This window comes from Salvelinus fontinalis, chromosome 30 (assembly GCF_029448725.1).
Source record: "Salvelinus fontinalis isolate EN_2023a chromosome 30, ASM2944872v1, whole genome shotgun sequence".
NCBI classification, from domain to species: Eukaryota; Metazoa; Chordata; class Actinopteri; order Salmoniformes; family Salmonidae; genus Salvelinus; species Salvelinus fontinalis.
The window spans coordinates 27,122,312-27,144,539 of record NC_074694.1 but is presented as its reverse complement, the minus strand read 5'-3'; the positions used below and the strand labels follow the sequence as shown (position 1 = coordinate 27,144,539).

Here is a 22,228-nt window from a genome sequence, read left to right as displayed (position 1 = left end):
TTGGCAGCATGAGTGAAGGATGCTTTGTTGCGAAATAGGAAGCCGATTCTAGATTTAATTTTGGACTGGAGATGCTTAATGTGAGTCTGGAAGGAGAGTTAACAGTCGATTATCGTTAATTTATTGCTCATCGATTCATTTGGTATTTTAGTGCAGGCCTAGAACAAAAGCATGCACACCCTGTAACCTTTGCCATATACTGCTGTCAGAACTACCCCTGTCCACCAACACACACAAACACCTCTTCACCGACACACGCCCGCCCAAAACACACACACACACACACACACACACACACACACACACACACACACACACACACACACACACACACACACACACACACACACACACACACACACACACACACACACACACACACACACACACCAGCCCCTGTCCTATTCCGGTTTAAGCTGGTTTCCTAATGATGACTGATGACTGGTGATGGAGCTGTAAAATCAGCCTGTTCAACAGGTTTCTGCCTGTATCTGGGCTTTACAAAGAAAGGACCATATATTAGTGCCTGAAAGATGTGTGTGTAAGGGTGTGGTGTGTGTGTGTGTGTGTGTGTGTGTGTGTGTGTGTGTGTGTGTGTGTGTGTGTGTGTGTGTGTGTGTGTGTGTGTGTGTGTGTGTGTGTGTGTGTGTGTGTGTGTGTGTGTGTGTGTGTGTGTGTGTGTGTGTGTGTGTGTGTGTGTGCGTGTGTGTGTGTGTGTGTGTGTGTGTTTTGGGTGGGCGTGTGTCGGTGAGGAGGTGTTTGTGTGTGTGTGTGTGTGTGTGTGTGTGTGTGTGTGTGTGTGTGTGTGTGTGTGTGTGTGTGTGTGTGTGTGTGTGTGTGTGTGTGTGTGTGTGTGTGTTTGTTTGTCTGGGTGTTTTCCACATGAAGGGACAATATATTACAGTGACAGAGGTTTCATCACCAGAGGGTATGGAATATTACTCACCTCTCTGGGTTGGTGTGTGTGGAAATTGTGTGTATGCGCACATGAACAAGTGTATGTATTTAGCACGCGTGCGCGCATGTGTGTGAGTTTAGTAAGTATGTGTGTGTATATTGAGGTTTTTGTTCTGTGCTGTTTGCTTAGAGTCATGTGTTTGTCACATTCCCTCCGTATGACTATGATAAGGATCAGTCAGAGGCAACCACCTCAGGGCTGTTCTCACCAAAACACACACACACGACATCACCCTTATTCATCCGTCATATATCTCACCAGCAGACAGATTCACGGTTGTTTAAAACTGATCAGCTCATGCAGTTTGGTAATAATAAGATATGTCATGCAATAGCTTCTGACTTAAATTTGCCAAAGCACATTTACATCACCTTTCCAGTTACATTATGTACCTTTTCCCCATTACTCCATGCCCACTCATCCTTTCTATTCTACTCTACCCGTTGTTCCTGCTCGGGACTCTATCTCTCCACCAACTGCCATTTCCTGTTCCACACTGCCTCTTTTTGTTTGCCCCTATCCCTCCTTCTCTCATGACCCCCCTCCCTCCCCCTCCCCCTCCGCCCATGTTGACCCCGATCCTCACCTGTTTCTTCCTGCTCTTCCTGCCCCTGGTGGTGTCCTCTCTCTGGGTCTCAGTCTCCAGCCAGCAGCCTCTCCTCTGGAACAACCAAACAGGTCAGGACAGGTTAGCATTATAGACAATGATCATAATCACCATGTAGCTAGAGAGAAACCGTAACACGTGCATTTTAACAGTCTCAAGTAGCTGAGGGAGATTTTAACAGAGGAAGCTGTTTTTGATTAACCTAGAGACCCACAGTCCCTCCCCCCAGGTCCTCTCATTCCCCTTCCTCACCTGTCCCAGAATGCTTTGGGGTCCTGAGCTCTTCATCTCGGCCTCCGCCAGAGGTCCCTGGACCCCCCTGCTGTCCTGGAGGCTGTTGCCCACTGATGAGGCCCTCCAGCTAGGTACCGGTCCTCTCATAGCCCCCTGTGGCTCCTGGAGCTCTGGGCGTCTCTGGTCTGCAATAGCAGGACACGGCGTGCAGGGGGCTCCTCTCATCCTCAGCTCCGCACTGGGCATGCTTGCATCATCACCTTGCCTCTCCTTCTTGCTCCTGGCTTTCTGATTGGCTTGAAGCTTAGCGGCTGGGCCAATCGCAGCAGTGTTTATTGGCGTGTCTTTGGCGGATGGTGGCGTCATCTTGACGTCATTGGTTCCGTTGTCGCTGTCATAGCTCCCCTCATCTTCCTCCTCTGTGGAAGTAAGGGATCAATAAAATCGATTGGAAACTGTCTGGAGATCAGTTGTGACACAACCATCTCAAGCTCAGGCTCTAGTGAAAGACAGTGTAGAGAAGCTACAGTGGGGTCCAAAATTATTGACACCCTTGATAAAGATGAGCAAAAATGACTGTATAAAATAAATAAAACAAATACTGAGATATATTGTATGTTCCATTTTTTGGGGGGTAAATTATTGTCTTTTATACTAATACAATTGCTCAGAGAAAGAGTTTAACAAGTAATGTTTAACAAGTAATAATGTTTATAATGTAATGTTTAACAAGTAATGTTTAACAAGTAATTTGTTTAACAAGTAATAAATGTTTCTGTCAAAAAGGTAGGGGTAAAAATGATTGACCTCACCTTCCGAGGATAACAGCACTGAGCCTTTTTCTAGAAGGTTTTATGAGTTGGAGAACACATTGGGAGGGATCATTCCTCCATACAAAATCCTTTGAGATTCTCGATATCCTTAGTCTGCGCTTATGGACTCCCATCTTCAATTCAAACCACAGGTTTTCAATTGGTTTCAAGTCTGAAGACAGATGGCCATTGCAAAATGTTGATTTGGTGGACTATTAATAATTTCTTTGTGGATTTTGATGTGTGCTTGAGGTTATTGTCTTGTTGGAAGATCCACTTGCGGCCAAGTTTCAGCCTCCTGGCGGCAACCAGGTTTTTGACTAAAATATCCTAGTACTGTAAAGTTCATGATGCCGGTGACCTTTACAAGGGCTCCAGGACCAGTTGAAGCAAAACAGCCCCATAACATCAAAGCTCCACCACCATATTTACTGTATGAATGGGATTCTTTCCTTCTCATGCTTTCTCACCTGGACACCCAAACCCACCACTGTTGTCCATGGAAAAAAAACTCTATTTTCATGTCATCCAACATATGTAAATACCTGGAGTTTCCTAAACAGCATTGGCACTTGGATTGGAACTAGTGCTTTGGTCAGATGATATGAAAATAGAGCTCTTTGGCCACACACACCAGTGTGGGTTTGGTGTTGAAATGAGAATGCATGAGCAGAAAAGAATCCCTAGGTATTAAAAGATATTGAAAGGTATTGAAAACAGTGGTGCCAATAAACAAAAAAAGTATTACTTGTTAAACAAAGTCTCTTTCTCTGAGCAATTATATTAGTATAAAATAATATAACTTCCCAATTTTTTTACCATATAATATATCGCTGGATTTGAACTATTTATTTTAGACAGTAATTTTTGCGGTCAAGGAAACCCAATGGCTATCTCTCTTTCTCATGCACAGACAAGCATAAGCACACACACACGTACTGTACACACAAATAATCACGCACGCACCCATGCAAACACACAATCACACATGCACATATACACACACAGATCAGATCTTTATTGGCAGCTGTGGGTGGCTGACTGGGGGTCGTGTCGGGTGTCGACACGTTGCTGACACACTTGTCACTTACTCAGTGTCCTCGTCAACACTCTCTCACACACACACACACACACACATCACAAACACTCCGCTGCCTGCGAGGGGACAGGCAGATAGTGGCAAAAACACACACACACACACACACACACACACACACACACACACACACACACACACACACACACACACACACACACACACACACACACACACACACACACACACACACACACACACACACACCACACACACACACACACACACACACACACACACACACACACACACTCACACACACATACACACAGGACCTAATCAACTGACAGACATTGGGACACTTCACTTTATTTCTATGAAATGTTAATTTGAGATTATTGAGGAAAGGGGGACATTGTGTCTCTACTGGTTGTATTGGGGGGGGGGGGTGCAGGGGGGGGACGGGGGTGTGACATTCTAAAAGAGGCGATAGCGAGGTTCACGTTACAGCGCGGGTTTGGGGGCCGCATGCCAGTGGGCAGCCGTTAACGGTTTTAATGGTGTGACAGACGAGCCGGGAAGTGAGAGGAGGCCACCGGGATGGGAGACATCTCACTCACTTACACACACTCTCACACACACTCACACATTCACACACACTCACACACACAGCTGGGAGACATCTCATTGAGACGTAACTCACCCTGGCCGGAGGTCTCGCTATTGCTCTTCCCCTCGTTCACTTCCTGGTTCACAGAGGCCTCGCCCACTCTGCGGAGGACTCTGGTCGATGGTCCGCCCAGTTTGACCTTTGGCCGACCTCTCCTCCTCCTCCTCACCCCCTGATTGGGCGCCCAGTCCTGCTGGGCACTGGATGTATTGGCTGCTGGGTGGACATGGAGACATGGGTGTGTTAGTGTCAGGGAGTGTATGAGGTACAAGGTTTACATGTGTGTGTGTGTGTGCCTGTGTGTATGTGTACATACATGTGTGCATGTGTGGAGTGCATGTGTGTGTTTTACCTGTGTCACTCTCTCTGCAGTTTGCGTGGGCTCCAGGTCTGGGGTCCACTCTGTGGCGGTGCATGCCCCCTGATGGTGCACCTCTCTGGGCCACAGCCTTCTGCTTCAGCTGGGTCACCCTCCGTGCTAGTCTGGAGCTCAGGCTTGGACGACCTCTCCTCCTCTTGAGGAAGCCATGATTGGTCATCCTCTTCCTCCGCTTCTCTCCACCCCCTTCTGCTTCCTCATCCGCCACCCTAAAACAAATGAAGAAGAGAGAGAGATGGATTTTATTAAAGGGGGGAAGATGGAGAGGTGCAAACAGAAAGGCTAAAGAAGATCAAAAAAAAGGTAACAGGTCATGTCTTTCTTCTCTCTCTCTCTCTCTCTCTCTCTCTCTCTCTCTCTCTCTCTCTCTCTCTCTCTCCCCTCTCTCTCTCTCTCTCTCTCTCTCTCTCTCTCTCTCTCTCTCTATTTTTCCCTTCTGCTTTCTCTTTCTTTCTCCCTTTTTTCCCTTCTCTCTCTCTGGCCTTTGATGAGTAGAGAAGGGGGGGGGGTATTTTCCCGTACGGAGGCTGTTTGGAAGAGAAAGCATTCTGTCGGTAAACTCTGAAATATCCAAGAGGAGTGTGAATATGAGACCCTGCTGAATCACACCAAGAAAGTGGGAGAAATAGCTGGCGAGACAGCTACTGAAGAAAAACAGAGCGAGAGAGAGAGGGGGATGGGGAGAGTTGGAGGGAGCAAAAGAGAGAGAGCTAACAAAAGAGAGCACACAGAGCGAGAGTATGAGAAAGCGAGAGAGAGAGAGAGAGAGAGAGAGAGAGAGAGAGAGAGAGAGAGAGAGAGGGAGAGGCGAGGCGAGGCAGTCTCAGGGGAGTCTGTCCATTGACCTACGCTCCAGGGCTGGATCGATAAACACTAACCTCTATTGAACACCACTCTTCTCTCTACCCCTTTTCTCTCTCTCTCTCGCTCTCTTCCTCTCCTCTCTCTCTCTCCCCAGTGTCTCTCTTACTCTTTCTGTCTCCGTTTCTCTCTCTTTATCTCTCAAAGTGCACACACACATACACACACACACACACATACACACAGACACAACACACACATACACATGCACACACACACTGCTGTGAGCAGCTGGTGTCTGAGGCAGGTGAATCTTATATTCCCACAGAGTGCTCAGCATCTCCCATCAAGAAAAAGAGAGGGAGGGAGGAGGTAGATAGATTTGGGGAATGAGCGGAGTAAAGGGAGAAGGGAGGGAGAGGAGAGGAGAGGAGAGGAAAAGAGAGGGAGATTTTAGAGGATAAAACAGGGAATGAGTGGAGGAAAGGAGGAGCATGAAAAAGAGGAGGGGAAGATAGGATTTGTAATGTGAAACCTGAGAGAAATACGAGGTGGTCTAGTTTGTCATTTCAGACAAATTCAAAACTTTTCTGCTGAAGTTAAGATCTACAGAGAAGCCATCCAGTGGACACAGACGTCAATTTAACACCTATTCCAAGTTGGTTCAACGTAATTTCATTATAATTACTTGGAAACAATGTTGATTCAACCAGTGTGTGCCCAGTGGGCAGCTTCCTGAAACCCCCTAAACTGCCCCTAACAAAGTCCCACGTCCCCATACCCATCCCCCACATCAACCCTCCATGGCCCAGCCTTAACCTGTCTGTCACCATCACCCCTTACCACTCCTTTCAACCTTTGACCTTTTGACCTCCAGTCAGCCCTAAGCCCCAGCGTTAGCCCTTTGTCAGTGTGCAACGGCAGTCAGTTGACGTAGAATAATGTAAATCCACAGAGAATAGTGATTGGAGAAAAAAATCGGTATAGTTACATATCGGGATATTCTTTTTGACGATATATCGCATCATACCGTTTTGACAATATTGTTTTTGTGCTGGTTGGCTCTACCTGCACCAAAACTTCAGTATTTTTCCTTCATAGCTTGTTCTCCATCTTCTTTTTAAATATAGCTTGCCAGCTTGTAGTCCTAAAAATCAGAAATGAGTTACATCTTGTTCGTTCAGCTATTCCTATGGGAAAATGAATGGGAAAAGAATAGGGTTTTGGGATAAACGTCGGAAATAAGATCTGAGGTTAACACAGGCTTAAGAGATCTTATACGTTTTGTTCTATGAGATATTATCAGTCTGTTAACAAGACCTTTTTGAATTAGGAAGCCTTTATGTGCTTGTTTTGATGACATACATTCTTCAAAATTCACAAAAGGTGACGTAGCTGATGAAGATTATCTCATAGAACAAAACATATTGGATCTCCTAAACCTGTGGTAACCACAGACCTTATTTTCCGCGTTTATCCAAAAACCATATAAAAACTCCATTCATTTTCCAATAGGCTTTGTCCAACGAACCCTGGCGGAGTTGGTACCTACAAAAAGAAACCATTACTATTGCTCTCTATAGGGAGACAATTTGTTTTCAGCACTTTTATTTCCATGACTGATCAAAACTAGTTTTCTCCTGCTCTCTCTCGTCCCTTTGCAGCAGACATATAGTGGGCAATATGTTTGGAACATCAAATCGCAATAGAATCACAATGCATATCGTAATAGCACCAAAGTATCGAGATACTATCATAACGTGAGGTCCCAGCCCTAACAGAGTATTAAATTACAATAACAGCACCCTTCCCCCCTTTCCTCTCTCCAATACCTCTGTCAACAAGTACTGCCACCAACAGACCAGTCGCTAGAGACATTTCTACCTCTTGCAGCCCTCCCTCACTCCCCTCCCTCTCTCTCTCTGAGATGAAGGAATACACTATTGATACCACGTTCATTAATTAAGACAAAAAATACACCCTGTCACAAACCAGCCAGCTCCAGTAATTAAACGAATATGTCTGCGTGTGTGTCGTCTATGCATTTATCTGTGCAGTATGTAAAATCATGCAATGTGTGTATGTGTTTTTGTGTGTGTGTGTGTGTGTGTGTGTGTGTGTGTGTGTGTGTGTGTGTGTGTGTGTGTGTGTGTGTGTGTTTTGTCATTTTTCATTAGTTCGTTGTAATCAGTGTGGTAACCGTGATAAACCTTGAGTTTGTTTAATCAGTTTATCAGAGCGAGGGGAACATGCACTATCAGAGGTGGAGCACAGCCAGAAAACACATTCATCAATATGATGACTTAACACTGGAATGTAACACTGTGTGTGTGTGTGTGTGTGTGTGTGTGTGTGTGTGTGTGTGTGTGTGTGTGTGTGTGTGTGTGTGTGTGTGTGTGTGTGTGTGTGTGTGTGTGTGTGTGTGTGTGTGTGTGTGTGTTCGAGAGAGAGCATGTGTAGGGCATTAGGGGGTTTGCTTTGTAATCGTGTGTGTGTGTGTGCGTGCATGCCTTTGTGAATGCCTGCCTGCGAGCTCAAGTGTATGTGTTAGAAGAAGAGGTTGGTGAGTCATTCATCACTGTGATAAGTTTACATGGGGACTTTGTCCAGCCATATTAATATGTGCTGAGGGTGAGAGGGAGTCAGGACATAATCAATGGTGGTGATAAATATGATTAAATGTGATTAATGATGATTAATGAGTCTCTCCTCTGAGCTGATTAATCTATTAACTCCTCTCATTTAGAAACCACACCGGGTTTACTACCAGGTTCACACACACACACACACACACACACACACACACACACACACACACACACACACACACACACACACACACACACACACACACACACACACACACACACACACACACACACACACACACACACACACACGTACTGAGCATGTGTGTGTGTGTGTGTGTGTGTCTGTGTGTGTGTGTGTGCGTGCGTGCGTGCGTGCGTGCGTGCGTGCGTGCGTGCGAGCGAGCGAGCGAGAGATAGCAGTTCCTCCACTCAGCAGTAGCAGTTCCTCTCATAAAGATTCTCAACAAGGTTCATCTCAGAGAACAATACTTTATTGAAAACCATATAAGTACAGTAAATATACACTATATATATGCAAAGGTTTGTGGACACCCCTTCAAATTAGTGGATTCGGCTATTCCAGCTACACCCGTTGCTGACCTGCATATAAAATCGAGCACACTGCCATGCAATCTCCCTAGACAAAACATTGGCAGTATAATGGTCTTACTGAAGAGCTCAGTGACTTTCAACGTGGCACCGTCATAGGATGACACCTTTCCAAGTCAGTTCATCAAATTTCTGCCCTGCTAGAGCTGCCCCGGTCAACTGTACGTGCTGTTATTGTGAAGTGGAAACGTCTAGGAGCAACAACGGCTCAGCCGGCTCAGTGGTAGGCCGCACAAACTCACAGAACGGGACGGCCGAATGCTGAAACGTGTAGCACATAAAAATCGTCTGTCCTCGGTTGCAACACTCACTACTGAGTTTCAAACTGCCACTGGAAGCAACGTCAGCACAAGAACTGTTAGTCTGGAGCTTCATGAAATGGGTTTCCATGACCGAGCAGCCGCACACAAGCCTAAGATCACCATGCGCAATGCCAAGCGTCGGCTGGAGCGGTGTAAAGCTCACCGCCATTGGACTTTGGAGCAGTGGAAACGCGTTCTCTGGAGTAATGAATCACGCTTCACCATCTGGCAGTCCGATGGACAAATCTGGGTTTGGCGGATGACAGGAGAAGGCTAGCTGCCCGAATGCATTGTGCCAACTTAAATGTTTGGTGGAGGAGGAGTAATGTTCTAGGGCTGTTTTTCATGGTTCCAGTGAAGGGATAGCTTAATGTTACAGCATACAATGACATTTTAGACGATTCTGTGCTTGCAACTTTGTGGCAACAGTTTGGGGAAGGCCTTTTCCTGTTTCAGCATGACAATGCTCCAGTGCACAAAGCGAGGTCCATACAGTAATGGTTTGTCGAGAAAAGTGTGGACGAACTTGACTGGCCTGCACAGAGCCCTGACTTCAACCCCATAGAACACCTTTGGGATGAATTGGAACGCCGACTGCGAGCCAGGCCTAATCGCCCAACATCAGTGCACGACCTCACTAATTCTCGTGGCTGAATGGAAGCAAGTCCCCGCAGAAATGTTCCAACATCTAGTGGAAAGAATTCCCAGAAGAGTGGAGGCTGTTATAGCAGCAAAAGGGGGACCAACTGAATGTTAATGCCCATGATTTTGGAATGAGATGTTCGACGAGGAGGTGTCCACATACTTTTGGTCATGTAGTGTATCTGGATAGAAGAACCCCTGCGGAGACACTCACCTGAGTCTCTTGGGGCCATCTGAGGCGCTGGGACCGGGGGTAGACTTGCGTTTCCGGGGGCGACCAGGTCGTCTGCGAACAGGGCTGTGAGAGGTCTCTGCTTTCTGGTGGTCATGTTTTCTCTGCAGCTTGGCTAACTCTCTCTGTTTCTCTTTGTAACGTCTCTGGATCTCCGCTAGCTGCACTCGCATCGCTAGCTCTGCCTCATCCATCGTCTCCATGGCAGCCTTCACTGGACACACCTGCAATACAGACAGACATGAAATATATAGTAGACTGTATATAGTAGACTGTAAATGGACTGTACTATGTGTCGTTCAGAGAGATCACTCCAGATTCAAGTTGAAATAGGACGTTTTTGCAAGTCCCTAGGACGTCGGGAGACGCCGTCAAAACCATCCACTAAGGGCAAAAATATAGCTTGTGCCTAAATACAGGACGTTGCCACTAGGGGCAACGATGAGTGCTATTACAATCAAGTAGGCATGGGTTTTGCTGGGGTTTGTGAACAGGGGTGGTGGGTGGGTGTAATCTGCGAGCTCCGGCGGTTGCGTGTTCAATCCCAGTGATTAGAACTCATGTTTGCAACTTCGAAATTTGACGTTTGGAGCAACTTTGAAATTTGACGTTTGGAGCAACTTTGAAATTTGACGTTTGGAGAAACGTGGAAAAACGTCTCATTCTGCAGTGAAACTGTGCAAGCTTGTTGGTGTAACATATAAAAGGTAGCTTGTGTATCTGTGTGTATGTACATACCGTTCATACTGTGCATTATAAGTATAAGTGTGTGTGTTCAGTTCTATGTGAGTGTATACAGTTCTATGTATGTTTTGGCATACACACATACCGGCTCGTGGCGAGGCATCCAGCTGCATTTCCGTCGCAGGTTGAGGGTCCTTCTGACGGTACACTGCTGCCCCTCACCCGTCCCTGTAGCTCCTCCCCCCAGCTCCAGACTGCGGGCCGCAGCCAGGGTCGCCAGGCTACGCAGGTCAAAGGTCAAAACATCCTCACCTAAAAAAGAGAGAGGAAAAACGTTACTTCTTTGTGGTGTGAAATGTTTTTTAAAAAATGAAAGTGGTGTGAAAATAATATGACATGATTTGTCCTATTGCCGCCTCCTAAACAAGTGATTTACAAGCTAACTTATAGCCTTCACACCCACACCCACACGCACGCAGGACCACACACTCACTCATCGGCTGAGTGAGAGGGAAAGAGGTAGACGGACGGAGAGAAAGAAGGAGGGAGAGCGCTAAAGGAGTGCTGTCTCTCCATCTATCACTGTCATTAACTCTGTCATTGTCACCGCCTGCAGATCAACTAGAATATTCATGAGGGACGAGCCACCCCAGACACACACACACACACACACACACACACACACACACACACACACACACACACACACACACACACACACACACACACACACACACACACACACACACACACACACACACACACACACACACACACACACACACACACACACACAGGCTGAGCTGCACAGACACAGTCATATTGCTGCGTGCAAGAGAAAAGAAGAGAGAGAAGGAGAGAGAGGATGATAAAGACAAAGGGAGGGAGGTAAGGAGGGGGTGAAGGGAGGACGAGGGAGAGGAGAAGCAATAAGAGGCAAGGTGTTTATTGAGATATCTATTTATTCTCCTACATCTCCTCATTACCGACATGGACACAATCCAATTTACCCTACAGGAGGAGAGAGGAGGAGGGCAAGAAAGGGGACTGAAGTCTTCTGAGAAGGAGAACGATAGAGAAGGGGAAGACGGAGAGGGAGAGGGAGCGAGAGATCGAGAGAGAGCGTAAGAGGGGAAGAGAGGGTGGCATTGCAAGAGAAAGAAGGAGAAGATAGAGGGAGGGAAGGCGAGTGAGAGGCTAGACGACAGAGCAGAAGAGAAGAGAGATGGGCAATAGAGGAGAAAGAGAGAGAAAGGGATCGGTCTGCTAGGCCAAAAGGAAGCAGTGTCTGGTTTTACTACAGACCCACTCAGAGCTGGACCACTGGAGCTGAACGGCTATTCACTGACAATATTAAAAACCTGTGTGTGTGTACCTGAGCTCAAACCATAGAACAGGCAGGGTACACAGAATATATTAAAAGTGAGGAAGGCAGGGAGAAATAATAGAAAGGATGGGATGGATGGATGGATGCAGAGAAAGAGTGTGAATGAAAGAATGAGCAAATGAATAAATATATAAATGAATGAACCATTCCACTCGGAGAGAGAGAGAGAGAGAGAGAGAGAGAGAGAGAGAGAGAGAGAGAGAGAGAGAGAGAGAGAGAGAGAGAGAGAGAGAGAGAGAGAGAGAGAGAGAGAGAGAGAGAGAGAGAGAGAGAGAGAGAGAGAGAAAGAAAGAGGAAGGGTGTAAGAGGCAGAGAATGAAAGGGAGTGAGGGGTAGAGGGATGTATCTCTCCTGTCCTGGAGTGGAGTCTCGTCTGTCAGACCTCTGGGCCAATGAGAGGCTCTGGTTACCCCTGACTGGATGACATCACCGCTGACATCAACAGGCCTAGTTTAGCCTCCTCAAGGGCGGCAGCCACAGATAGATGCCTTCCGCCTGACAGCCACACACACACACACGCACGCACGCACGCACGCACGCACGCACACACACACACACACACACACACACACACACACACACACACACACAGGTGTAAACACACACATACACAGACTGTGCCTTATAATTTTTTGCACTTAGGTCGATTTTTATTATTTTATTTAACCTTTATTTAACTAGGCAAATCAGTTAAGAACAAATTCTTATTTACAATGATGGCCTAACCGGGCCAAACCCTAATCCGGACGACACTGGGCCAATTGTGCGCCGCCCTGTGGGACTCCCAATCACAGCCGGTTGTGATGTAGCCTGGAATCGAACCAGGGTCTGTAGTGACGCCTCTAGCACTGAGATGCAGTGCCTTCCGCCCGCAGGCCACACACACACACACAAGCAGGTGTAAACACACACAGACACGCACATGAAATCACACATACACACACAGCTGTGCTGCACGTTATAATTTTTTGAACTTATTAATTCTGTCATCAGGGCTTGCTAAGGAAGGATTTACACAGAAGATTACATCGCTTTTTATAAATGAAAAAAAGGGGGGGAACGGCAAACGGAGAAAAGCGCAGCCAGTGTGGTGAAGAGAAACACAGATGCTGATGGAGTGTAACAGGGATTCATCTGGGATTACTTAACAGCTTACACACACACACAAACACGCACGCACGCGTAAATAAAAACACGTTCTCTCAAAGGGAAAAGAAGAACGGTTTAAAGAAGAAGTGTTTTAAACAAGAGCTTCTAATTAGCCAAGCCACACTCCAGAGCCTGAGGGAGGGAGGGAGGGAGGGAGGGAGGGAGGGAGGGAGGGAGGGTACACTTACACTTTTGTATTGTGTTTCTTTCTTTCTCCTTTCTATCCATTTCCCCTCTCCTCCTCCCTCCTTTTGCCCCCTACCACTCCAAACCCCTCTCCCTCACCACCACATCTCCTCCCCCAGGGAAACATTTGATCTTTGGACTTGAACAGAGGCTCTAAGAGAACAGAGGAAGGAAGCTGGACAGTCAGTGGGGACGTTGTGTGTGTGTGTGTGGCATGCACATCTGGGTTCCACACTCATCTCTGTTTCTCTCTTTGCTCCTCTGTATTTCTGTCTCTGCATGTCTGTATGTGTGTGTGTGTGTGTGTGTGTGTGTGTGTGTGTGTGTGTGTGTGTGTGTGTGTGTGTGTGTGTGTGTGTGTGTGTGTGTGTGTGTGTGTGTGTGTGTGTGTGTGTGTGTGTGTGTGTGTGTGTGTGCGTGTGTGAATGTGTGTGCTCTCACACATTCTCTATCCACTCACTTCCTGTCTCTCTCTCCTTCTCCCTGTTCCTCTGCAGTATCCCCAGCTCAGCCAACTCTCCCAGGATCTCCATGCCTCGGTGTGGGAGTGGGCACGGGGCGGGCAGGAGTGTATTGGAGGGGGGCACAGGGGGGTAGCAGGCATCCCGGGTGGCACACAACGCTGCGGCAATAAGAAGCTCCAGACTCCAGATGCAGGGATCATCACTGAGGGTGAGGGTGGAGGCTGGGGTTGGGGCTGGAGAGGGCCGTGGGCTGCTTGGTATCCCCACAGAGGCTTCACTCGTACTCATCCTACCTTCCTCCTTCTCCTCCTCCACATCATCACCCTTCTCTCTCTCCTCCTTCTCCCCATGTCCAGTTAGCTCAAGAGGCAGGGAAACAGTACAATCTGGTAGGTGGTTATTTTTCAACTCTGCTGAACTTTCCTCCTTCTCATCTTTCTTCGCTTGTGCTGGTTGTAGGTCCTTCAAGCCAGCTGGCTGGACCAGGCCGCCCACAGAGACTTCTCCTTTCTGGGCATCCTCAGAAGCAGAGACTGGGGCTAGAGATGGAGCTGGAAGTGTGGCTGGGGATGTGGCTGAGGTTGAAACTTGGGCAGGACACGGCGCCATTTCAGGAGTCTTCACTCCACTGCCAAATAGTGGGGGCTCAGATACTGATTGCCCCTCCACCTCTACTCCTTCTCGTTCCCTTTCTACAACTGCACTAGATTCTACAACTTTACACCCGTTCTCCTTCTTCTCTGTTTTTGCCTCCTCATCCTCCACAATCCTCAAGGTGTGTGGACGGGGCTTAGGGCAGGGCTCAGCTGGCTCCACCTCCAGATCAGCATGTTCAGCCAATCGGGCCTCCTCTGGGGAAGGACCAGCCTTGTAACCCATGGTGATTTCTGGATAGGTGTAACCTGGTGGAAGATCTGAGAGACAGATAGAAAAGAAACTCCTTTAGTCAAGAGTGACTAATAATCAATCAATCATTCAATCAATAAGGCAACAGAGCTTTAGTTGAGGAAGCATTGATACAGCAAGTGTAGTCTATAGGCAGTAAGAAATAGGGCATCCCAGCAGCAGCAGTTTGTGCATCTAGGCTATATGTCCGTGTGTATGTGTAGGGGATATTGATGACACCCTGCTGCCTGGCTGGGATTGCAGTGCCGACCCTGTCACCCCACAACTCTGTTATTGATGGTATCCCTCCGCCCCCTGACAACGCCGCCAGATGAATGCATATCCTTCCGCCTGCTGTCTTTCAAGGACCTCTGAAGGATAAGGAGGGGCTATCAGAAGTGTTTCTGACCTCGCTCATATATAGTACACACACACACACATTCAACACACACACGCACAAACACGCACACACGCACACACACACACTCAAAGACACTTTGCAGAATCAAAGAATAACAGGCCAAGTATTCTTATCTTTCCTGCAGCATCTTCATCTCTCAACGTCTCTGCTACTATCGGTTCTCCTTCTTTTTTTCCATATCCTTCTTTCACCAATTCTATATAAATGTTTATTTCTCCCTCTACTCCTCTCGCTTTCTTGCTTTCTCTCTCACACACATTCTCGCTCTATCTCCTCCTATTTCCCTCTCCCTCCCTCCTCCTCCACAATCTCAGTAGTAAATGGAGGCTGGTACAGACTCTAACCTTGGGAACTGATGAAATGTTCCAGTGTTTCTCCTCTCTCCTCCACAGAGCAGAGGGAATCAGGGAGAAGACCGCTATGTGTCTCTCGGTTTATTAGTTGGTGTTGATGAATACTTTATCAGAAATAAAGACACAGTGCAAGAGAACGTGCCAGAGACTAAAGCTCAAGTGTTTGTCACAGTGTGGTGCATATTTGTGAGTAGAATGAAGAATGGGAGAGAGTGCGGATAAAGTTCGTAGGCTACTTGCGTGTGACAGGGTCAGAGTGCACCAGGAAACATACAGCTCAGACATCAGTCCATCAATCCAAACTCACCTGGCTCTAAGGATTGTGGGTAATCCTGAGGCGGCTGCCCCTCTCCTCTTTCTCCTCTTTCCGCTCCTTTCAACAGGTGTGGGGGGGCGGGGCTTAGAGCTGGGGATCTCGGGGCTGCAGCCGCAGGGCTGGGGGCGGGAATTAAACGGTTCTGGGGGTGTGTTCTCCTGGAAGGGGAGTTGCAGCAGGGTGCTTGGCGACTGCTGGGACTCACCCCCTGGGAGGGAGGGGTGGTCTTGGAGGGAGGGGTATGGGAGAAGGGCTTGGCAGCACGGGAGGTTCTCGAAGTGTCGTGGAGAGGAGGGTCGTCAATGGTGATAGTGGTGTCCTCTGCCTTCCTCTGTAGAGAGGTGGGGGGGGGGGGGGGGGGGGGGGACGAAAGGGGGGGGACAGAGAGGGGAAAGAAGTTCAATCTATTTTGAGCCTTAAAAAATAGCCACATACTGTATTCCTTAAAAACCCTGACCATTTGTGATGTGTGTGTCAGCTGTTCATTCACACACACGCAAATGCTAATATCCACGATCTTTAGACAGGGCTATGTTTCTGCTTCTAATTTACAACATTTTGGTAGTTAGTCAACTTGTCTATAACTAGACATACATACAGCTTTTCTTCTGTCATTACTTGTTGCCCTAGAACAGGGTCGTTGCCCTAGAACAGGGTTGTTGCCCTAGAACAGGGTCGTTGCCCCAGAACAGGGTCGTTGCCCTAGAACGTTTTTTTTGCCCTAGCACTACACAGCTGATTCAAATAATCAACTCATCATCAAGTTTTGATTATATGTATCAGCTGTGTAGTGCCAGGGCAAAAACCAAAACATGCACCCAGGGGGCCCCAGGACCGAGTTTGGGAAACACTGCCCTAAATGACAACAAAAAAACCTTGCGTACCAGAATAATGTAACAAATCGATAAAATGAATGATTCAATCTAGTTGCCATCGGTAAAGTTTGTTTTGTCTTTCCTCTTTCGTCTCTACTTCCAATGCAATAACCCTCCAAAAAACTCCTGTTTCAGAGTAAAAATTCACATTTGTTGTATAATTATTCTGCAAGGGTTAATATTCTATTAGGTTATGTGAAAGGTCATAGACCTACAGTCAGTGTCCAGATTCCAGTTAGGCTATTATTCCATCCATTTAACCCATTTGAACAGTCACCTACAGTTCCCTTGTTGTGCCATCTTAAAGTCCGGTCTTGTGACTTTGAATTTGTATAGTGCCTCACAATCATCACGCATGACATAGCCGGCACTGCTATCATCCTCTTTTGCCACTTTACCAAATCTTTCCCAAGCATTAGAATACTGTTCTGGCCCTATTTATATTTATTTTGAACTCTCCATTTCGCAGCTTTCCTCTTACTGAATTAAACTCTGGCAATTGTACTTTTTTCCTCAGAGGATCGACGTTAACTTTTTCTGCCCACGTTCCCAAAAGTATTTTGGCAATTGGCGTGTAGTTGGAGCACTACAGCTGGGCTCTATTGTTTAGGCTTGGGCTACGTACTAACACCAGATACAAATATTGAAAGAAGAACCTCAATGCACAAGACTTATATACAATACCAGTCAAAAGTTTGGACACACCTACTCATTCAAGGATTTTTCTTTATTTTTGCTATTTTCTATATTGTAGAATAATTGTGAAGACATCAAAACTATGAAATAACACATATGGAATCATGTAGTAACCAATTTTTTTTAAACAAATTAAAATATATTTTTGATTTTAGATTCTTCAAAGTAGCCTCCCTTTGCCTTGATGACTGCTTTGCACACTCTTGGCATTCTCTCAACCAGCTTCACCTGGAATAGTTTACCAACAGTCTTGAAGGAGTTCCCACATATGCTGAGCACTTGTTGGCTGCTTTTCCTTCACTCTGCGGTCCAACTCATCCCAAACCATCTCAATTGGGTTGAGGTCGGGTGATTGCGGAGGCCAGGTCATCTGATGCAGCACTCCATCACTCTCCTTCTTGGTCAAATAGCCCTTACACAGCCTGGAGGTGTGTTGTGTCATTGAAAAACAGATGGGATAGCATATCGCTGCAGAATGCTGTGGTAGCCATGCTGATTAAGTATGCCTTGAATTTTAAATAAATCACTGACAGTGTCACCAGCAAAGCACCCCCACACCATCACATCTCCTCCTCCATGCTTCACGGTTGGAACCACACATGCAGAGATCATCCGTTCACCTACTCTGCATCTCACAAAGACACGGCGGTTGGAACCAAAAATCAGACCAAAGAACAGATTTCCACCGGTCTAATGTCCATTGCTCGTGTTTCTTGGCCCAAGCAAGTCTGTTCTTCTTATTGGTGTCCTTTAGTAATGGTTTCTTTGCAGCAATTCAACCATGAGGGTCTGATTCACAAAGTTTCCTCTGAACAGTTGATGTTGAGATGTGTCTGTTACTTGAACACTGTGAAGCATTTATTTGAGCTGCAATTTGGGAGGCTGGTAACTCTAATGATCTAATGCTCTGCAGCAGAGGTAACTCTGGGTCTTCCTTTCCAGTGGCGGACCTCATGAGAGTCAGATTCATTATAGTGCTTGATGTTTTTGCAACTGCACTTGAAATTCTTGAAACTTTCTGCATTGTCTGACCTTCACATCTTAAAGTAATGACGGACTGTCGTTTATCTTTGCTTATTTGAGCTGTTCTTGCCATAATATGGACTTGGTCTTTTATCAAATAGGGCTATCTTCTGTACCTTGTCACAACACAACTGATTGGCTCAAATGCATTAAGAAGGAAAGAATTTACACAAATGACCTTTTAACAAAGCACAGCTGTTAATTGAAATGCATTCCAGGTGACTACCTCATGAAGCTGGTTGAGAGAATGCCAAGAGTTTACAACGCTGTCATCAAGGCAAAGGGTGGCTACTTTGAAGAATCTCAAATATAAAATATATTTTGATTTGTTTAACACTTTTTTGGTTACTACATGATTCCCTGTGTGTTATTTCATAGTTTTGATGTCTTCCCTTTTATTCTACAATGTAGAAAATAGTAAAAATGAAGAAAAACCCTGGAATGAGACTGGTATTGTATTTATGAATTTTTCATGTTTTTTCCCCTCTTTATTCAACCCGCCCACCACCCACCCGACCTTCATCCACACAATATCTCATGACCCACGTGGACTGCGGGTTATAAGTCAGCCCGTGCATCACTACAGACCATCATGTTAGGAACACAATGGGGTTTATTGGGTGAATGCCACAAGCTAGTACAGACATTTTCAACTAGCCAAAGGTCACTGGCAGTCTGCTAGGATCCTTTGTCTCTTGACAAAACGCTTTCTCTTTAAAAATGGCCTGGTTTTCCCCTTTCTCTGTGTTGAAACATCTGGCTCTTGTGGTTGAGAATCAACACTCTACAACTGAATATGCTGAAAATGGTGAAAACATGAACTCTGGGTTTGTTTCAGCATGTTGTTTCCTAACTTCCTGATCTATGTGTGCATACTGTTAAACAATACGAGTGTTGATCATGGTCAAGGGGGAAACTGCAGTGTAAAAAGCTCATTTGGGCTACTATAAATGGGAGCAAAAGTCACTGTGTTAAAGAGTATTCTCTCCATTAAACGTTACACACGAGTGCTGAGAGTGTGTGTGTTACCTGTGAATCGCGGGTGTGTTTACCTGTGAGAGTGTGTGTTACCTGTGAATCGCGGGTGTGTTTACCTGTGAGAGTGTGTGTTGCCTGTGAATCGCGGGTGTGTTGACCTGTGAGAGTGTGTGTTACCTGTGAATCGCGGGTGTGTTTACCTGTGAGAGTGTGTGTTGCCTGTGAATCTCGGGTGTGTTTACGTGTGAGAGTGTGTGTTACCTGTGAATCGCGGGTGTGTTTACCTGTGAGAGTGTGTGTTGCCTGTGAATCGCGGGTGTGTTTACCTGTGAGAGTGTGTGTTACCTGTGAATCGCGGGTGTGTTTACCTGTGAGAGTGTGTGTTGCCTGTGAATCGCGGGTGTGTTTACGTGTGAGAGTGTGTGTTACCTGTGAATCGCGGGTGTGTTTACCTGTGAGAGTGTGTGTTGCCTGTGAATCTCGGGTGTGTTTACGTGTGAGAGTGTGTGTTACCTGTGAATCGCGGGTGTGTTTACCTGTGAGAGTGTGTGTTGCCTGTGAATCGCGGGTGTGTTTACCTGTGAGAGTGTGTGTTGCCTGTGAATCGCGGGTGTGTTTACCTGTGAGAGTGTGTGTTACCGGTGAATCGCGGGTGTGTTTACCTGTGAGAGTGTGTGTTGCCTGTGAATCGCGGGTGTGTTTACCTGTGAGAGTGTGTGTTACCGGTGAATCGCGGGTGTGTTTACCTGTGAGAGTGTGTGTTGCCTGTGAATCGCGGGTGTGTTTACCTGTGAGAGTGTGTGTTACCGGTGAATCGCGGGTGTGTTTACCTGTGAGAGTGTGTGTTACCGGTGAATCGCGGGTGTGTTTACCTGTGAGAGTGTGTGTTGCCGGTGCATCGCGGGTGTGTTTACCTGTGAGAGTGTGTGTTGCCGGTGCATATGCTCCATGGCCCTGTGTTGTTGCTGGTGGTGCTGATGCTGCAGGGCGTAGAGCTCCTGTTGCCGTAGGAACGGCGAACGGGAGTAAACAGCGTGATGCTGCATGTGGGGGGAAGGACCTCGGGCTCCGTAGACCGAGGGCCACAGAGCTGACTGGTCCATCACATCTAAAGAGAGAGAAAGAGAGAGAGATAGTGGTATTGATAGTGGTATTTTCGGTCTGTTCTGTTCAAATCGATAAAGCGTGATTGAATTTTACTTTCAGAAAGGGACTGAGTGTCTGAGAGAAAGGAAGCGCAAGTAAGAGAGTGTGTGTGTGTGAGTGAGAGCAAGAGAGAGAGTAAGGGTGTGTGGAAGCAGCTGTGTTATTTCTGTCAGTGTGGCCTCAGACATCACTCTCTCCCTCTCTCTTTCTCTTTATCTCTCAATTTCTCATGGTGGTGTCTTTATGTGCATGGCAAGACATACATTCCCATATGCCCCACCCCTTCGTGGCTGCCACAGCCGTCGCTGGGAACCTTTGTTCTGTGAGATTAGCCTGAGTGGGCTTATGTTTCCCTGAGGAAGGGTTCAGTGGATGCACTTCCCCTCTCTGTAGGAACTCCTAAGGAGCGAGGCAAGGGAGCAGGCAGATAATTACATTTCACAGCCTGTTTGCAAAAGAGCAGTAACCCACACACGCGCACGCACGCACACACACACTCACACACACACACACACACACACACACACACACACACACACACACACACACACACACACACACACACACACACACACACACACACACACACACACACACACACACACACACACACACACCACAAACATCTGACTCCACCACACCACACACACACACCACCAAACTTCACCACATAGGAACACACCAACACACACTCATCCCACACACTGCATCTTTCTCTCTGTGGCTGAACCATGAGAAGCGGTGCCATCTCTCTCCCTGAATTTTAGTATCATTAGCTAATCATAGTAAAATGGTTGGCTAAGTCCCTCTGTCAGAGACTCTGTGTTTTATGACTCTGTTAATGGGAGCAGATATTCTAATGTCTCCTCTCCGAGTGTAAAGCATTATGCAAGCCATTCTAATGGAGGTTCATCTTTAGCGCTGGCTAACTGGCTGGGTATGTGTGTGTGTGTGTGTGTGTGTGTGTGTGTGTGTGTGTGTGTGTGTGTGTGTGTGTGTGTGTGTGTGTGTGTGTGTGTGTGTGTGTGTGTGTGTGTGTGTGTGTGTGTGTGTGTGTGTGTGGCCTGCATGTGTGTTTGTGTGTCTTACCCAGGTGGTGGTGTGCTCCAGGCTCTGAGGGTAGCACCACCAGGGAGCCAGAGGGGTCCTGGGACAGAGGCAGCACAGGCTGCAGGGGGCTGGGCAGGCCAGGGCCAAACCCTGGGCCCATACTCTGGTGGAGCGCAGCATGGCTCAGACCTGAGAGAGAGAAAACAGAAGATTAGAACATGAACTTTTGAGTTTGTTTCAACATGTTGTTTCCACACTTCCTGATCCACGTGTAAAAACAGTTGCACAACAATACGAGTGTTTGTCATGGTCTGTGGGGAAACTGTATTGAGGAAAACAAGAATGCTCAGCTCACCATATGAATGGCCCATCCAAAGGGAGGGACTTCCAGTCCGCTGCATCCAATGGTGGTGGGCATGAGCAGAAGGGTCTCCACCTAATTGGCTGGCCCCGCCAGGCACCAGAAGGTGAGAGGTCAGGTCACCATGGCAACTGCTGGATGGGTGGATCCTGGCAAACTCCCCTCTCTCCTTGTTTTCCCTGATGAGGAGTTCTCTGTCTCGGTCGAGGTGATGAAGGCTCAGCTGCTCCTCTGTCATCCTCTTCCTCTCTTCTGCCTCCCGGCCCAGCGGGTACACAGAGCGAGACATACCTGGCAACACACACAGTGGGAGAGAGAGGGTTTAGAAAGCAGATCTGGTAACCCTTAAACAAAGCTAGTCTGGCAATGCCTTAATTCTTA

At 47.1% G+C, this 22,228-nt stretch overlaps 1 protein-coding gene across 5 annotated transcripts in view; it reads right to left on the bottom strand.

The window, feature by feature from the left end:
* LOC129828911 (BAH and coiled-coil domain-containing protein 1-like) overlaps positions 1–22,228 on the bottom strand; it is a 66,869-nt gene that overhangs the window by 10,426 nt on the left and 34,215 nt on the right. For 4 of the 5 annotated variants that reach the window (XM_055890217.1, XM_055890218.1, XM_055890215.1 and 1 more), the window contains exons 6-16: positions 21,842–22,138; positions 21,526–21,675; positions 20,205–20,398; positions 15,710–16,049; positions 13,740–14,657; positions 10,703–10,869; positions 9,856–10,097; positions 4,670–4,905; positions 4,351–4,533; positions 1,818–2,218; positions 1,545–1,619 (exon numbers count right to left, since the gene is read on the bottom strand). In XM_055890217.1, the coding sequence (XP_055746192.1) occupies positions 1,545–1,619; positions 1,818–2,218; positions 4,351–4,533; positions 4,670–4,905; positions 9,856–10,097; positions 10,703–10,869; positions 13,740–14,657; positions 15,710–16,049; positions 20,205–20,398; positions 21,526–21,675; positions 21,842–22,138 (3,203 nt within the window). The remainder of the gene's footprint in view (positions 1–1,544; positions 1,620–1,817; positions 2,219–4,350; positions 4,534–4,669; positions 4,906–9,855; positions 10,098–10,702; positions 10,870–13,739; positions 14,658–15,709; positions 16,050–20,204; positions 20,399–21,525; positions 21,676–21,841; positions 22,139–22,228) is intronic. The other variant, XM_055890219.1, reaches the window with a different exon arrangement.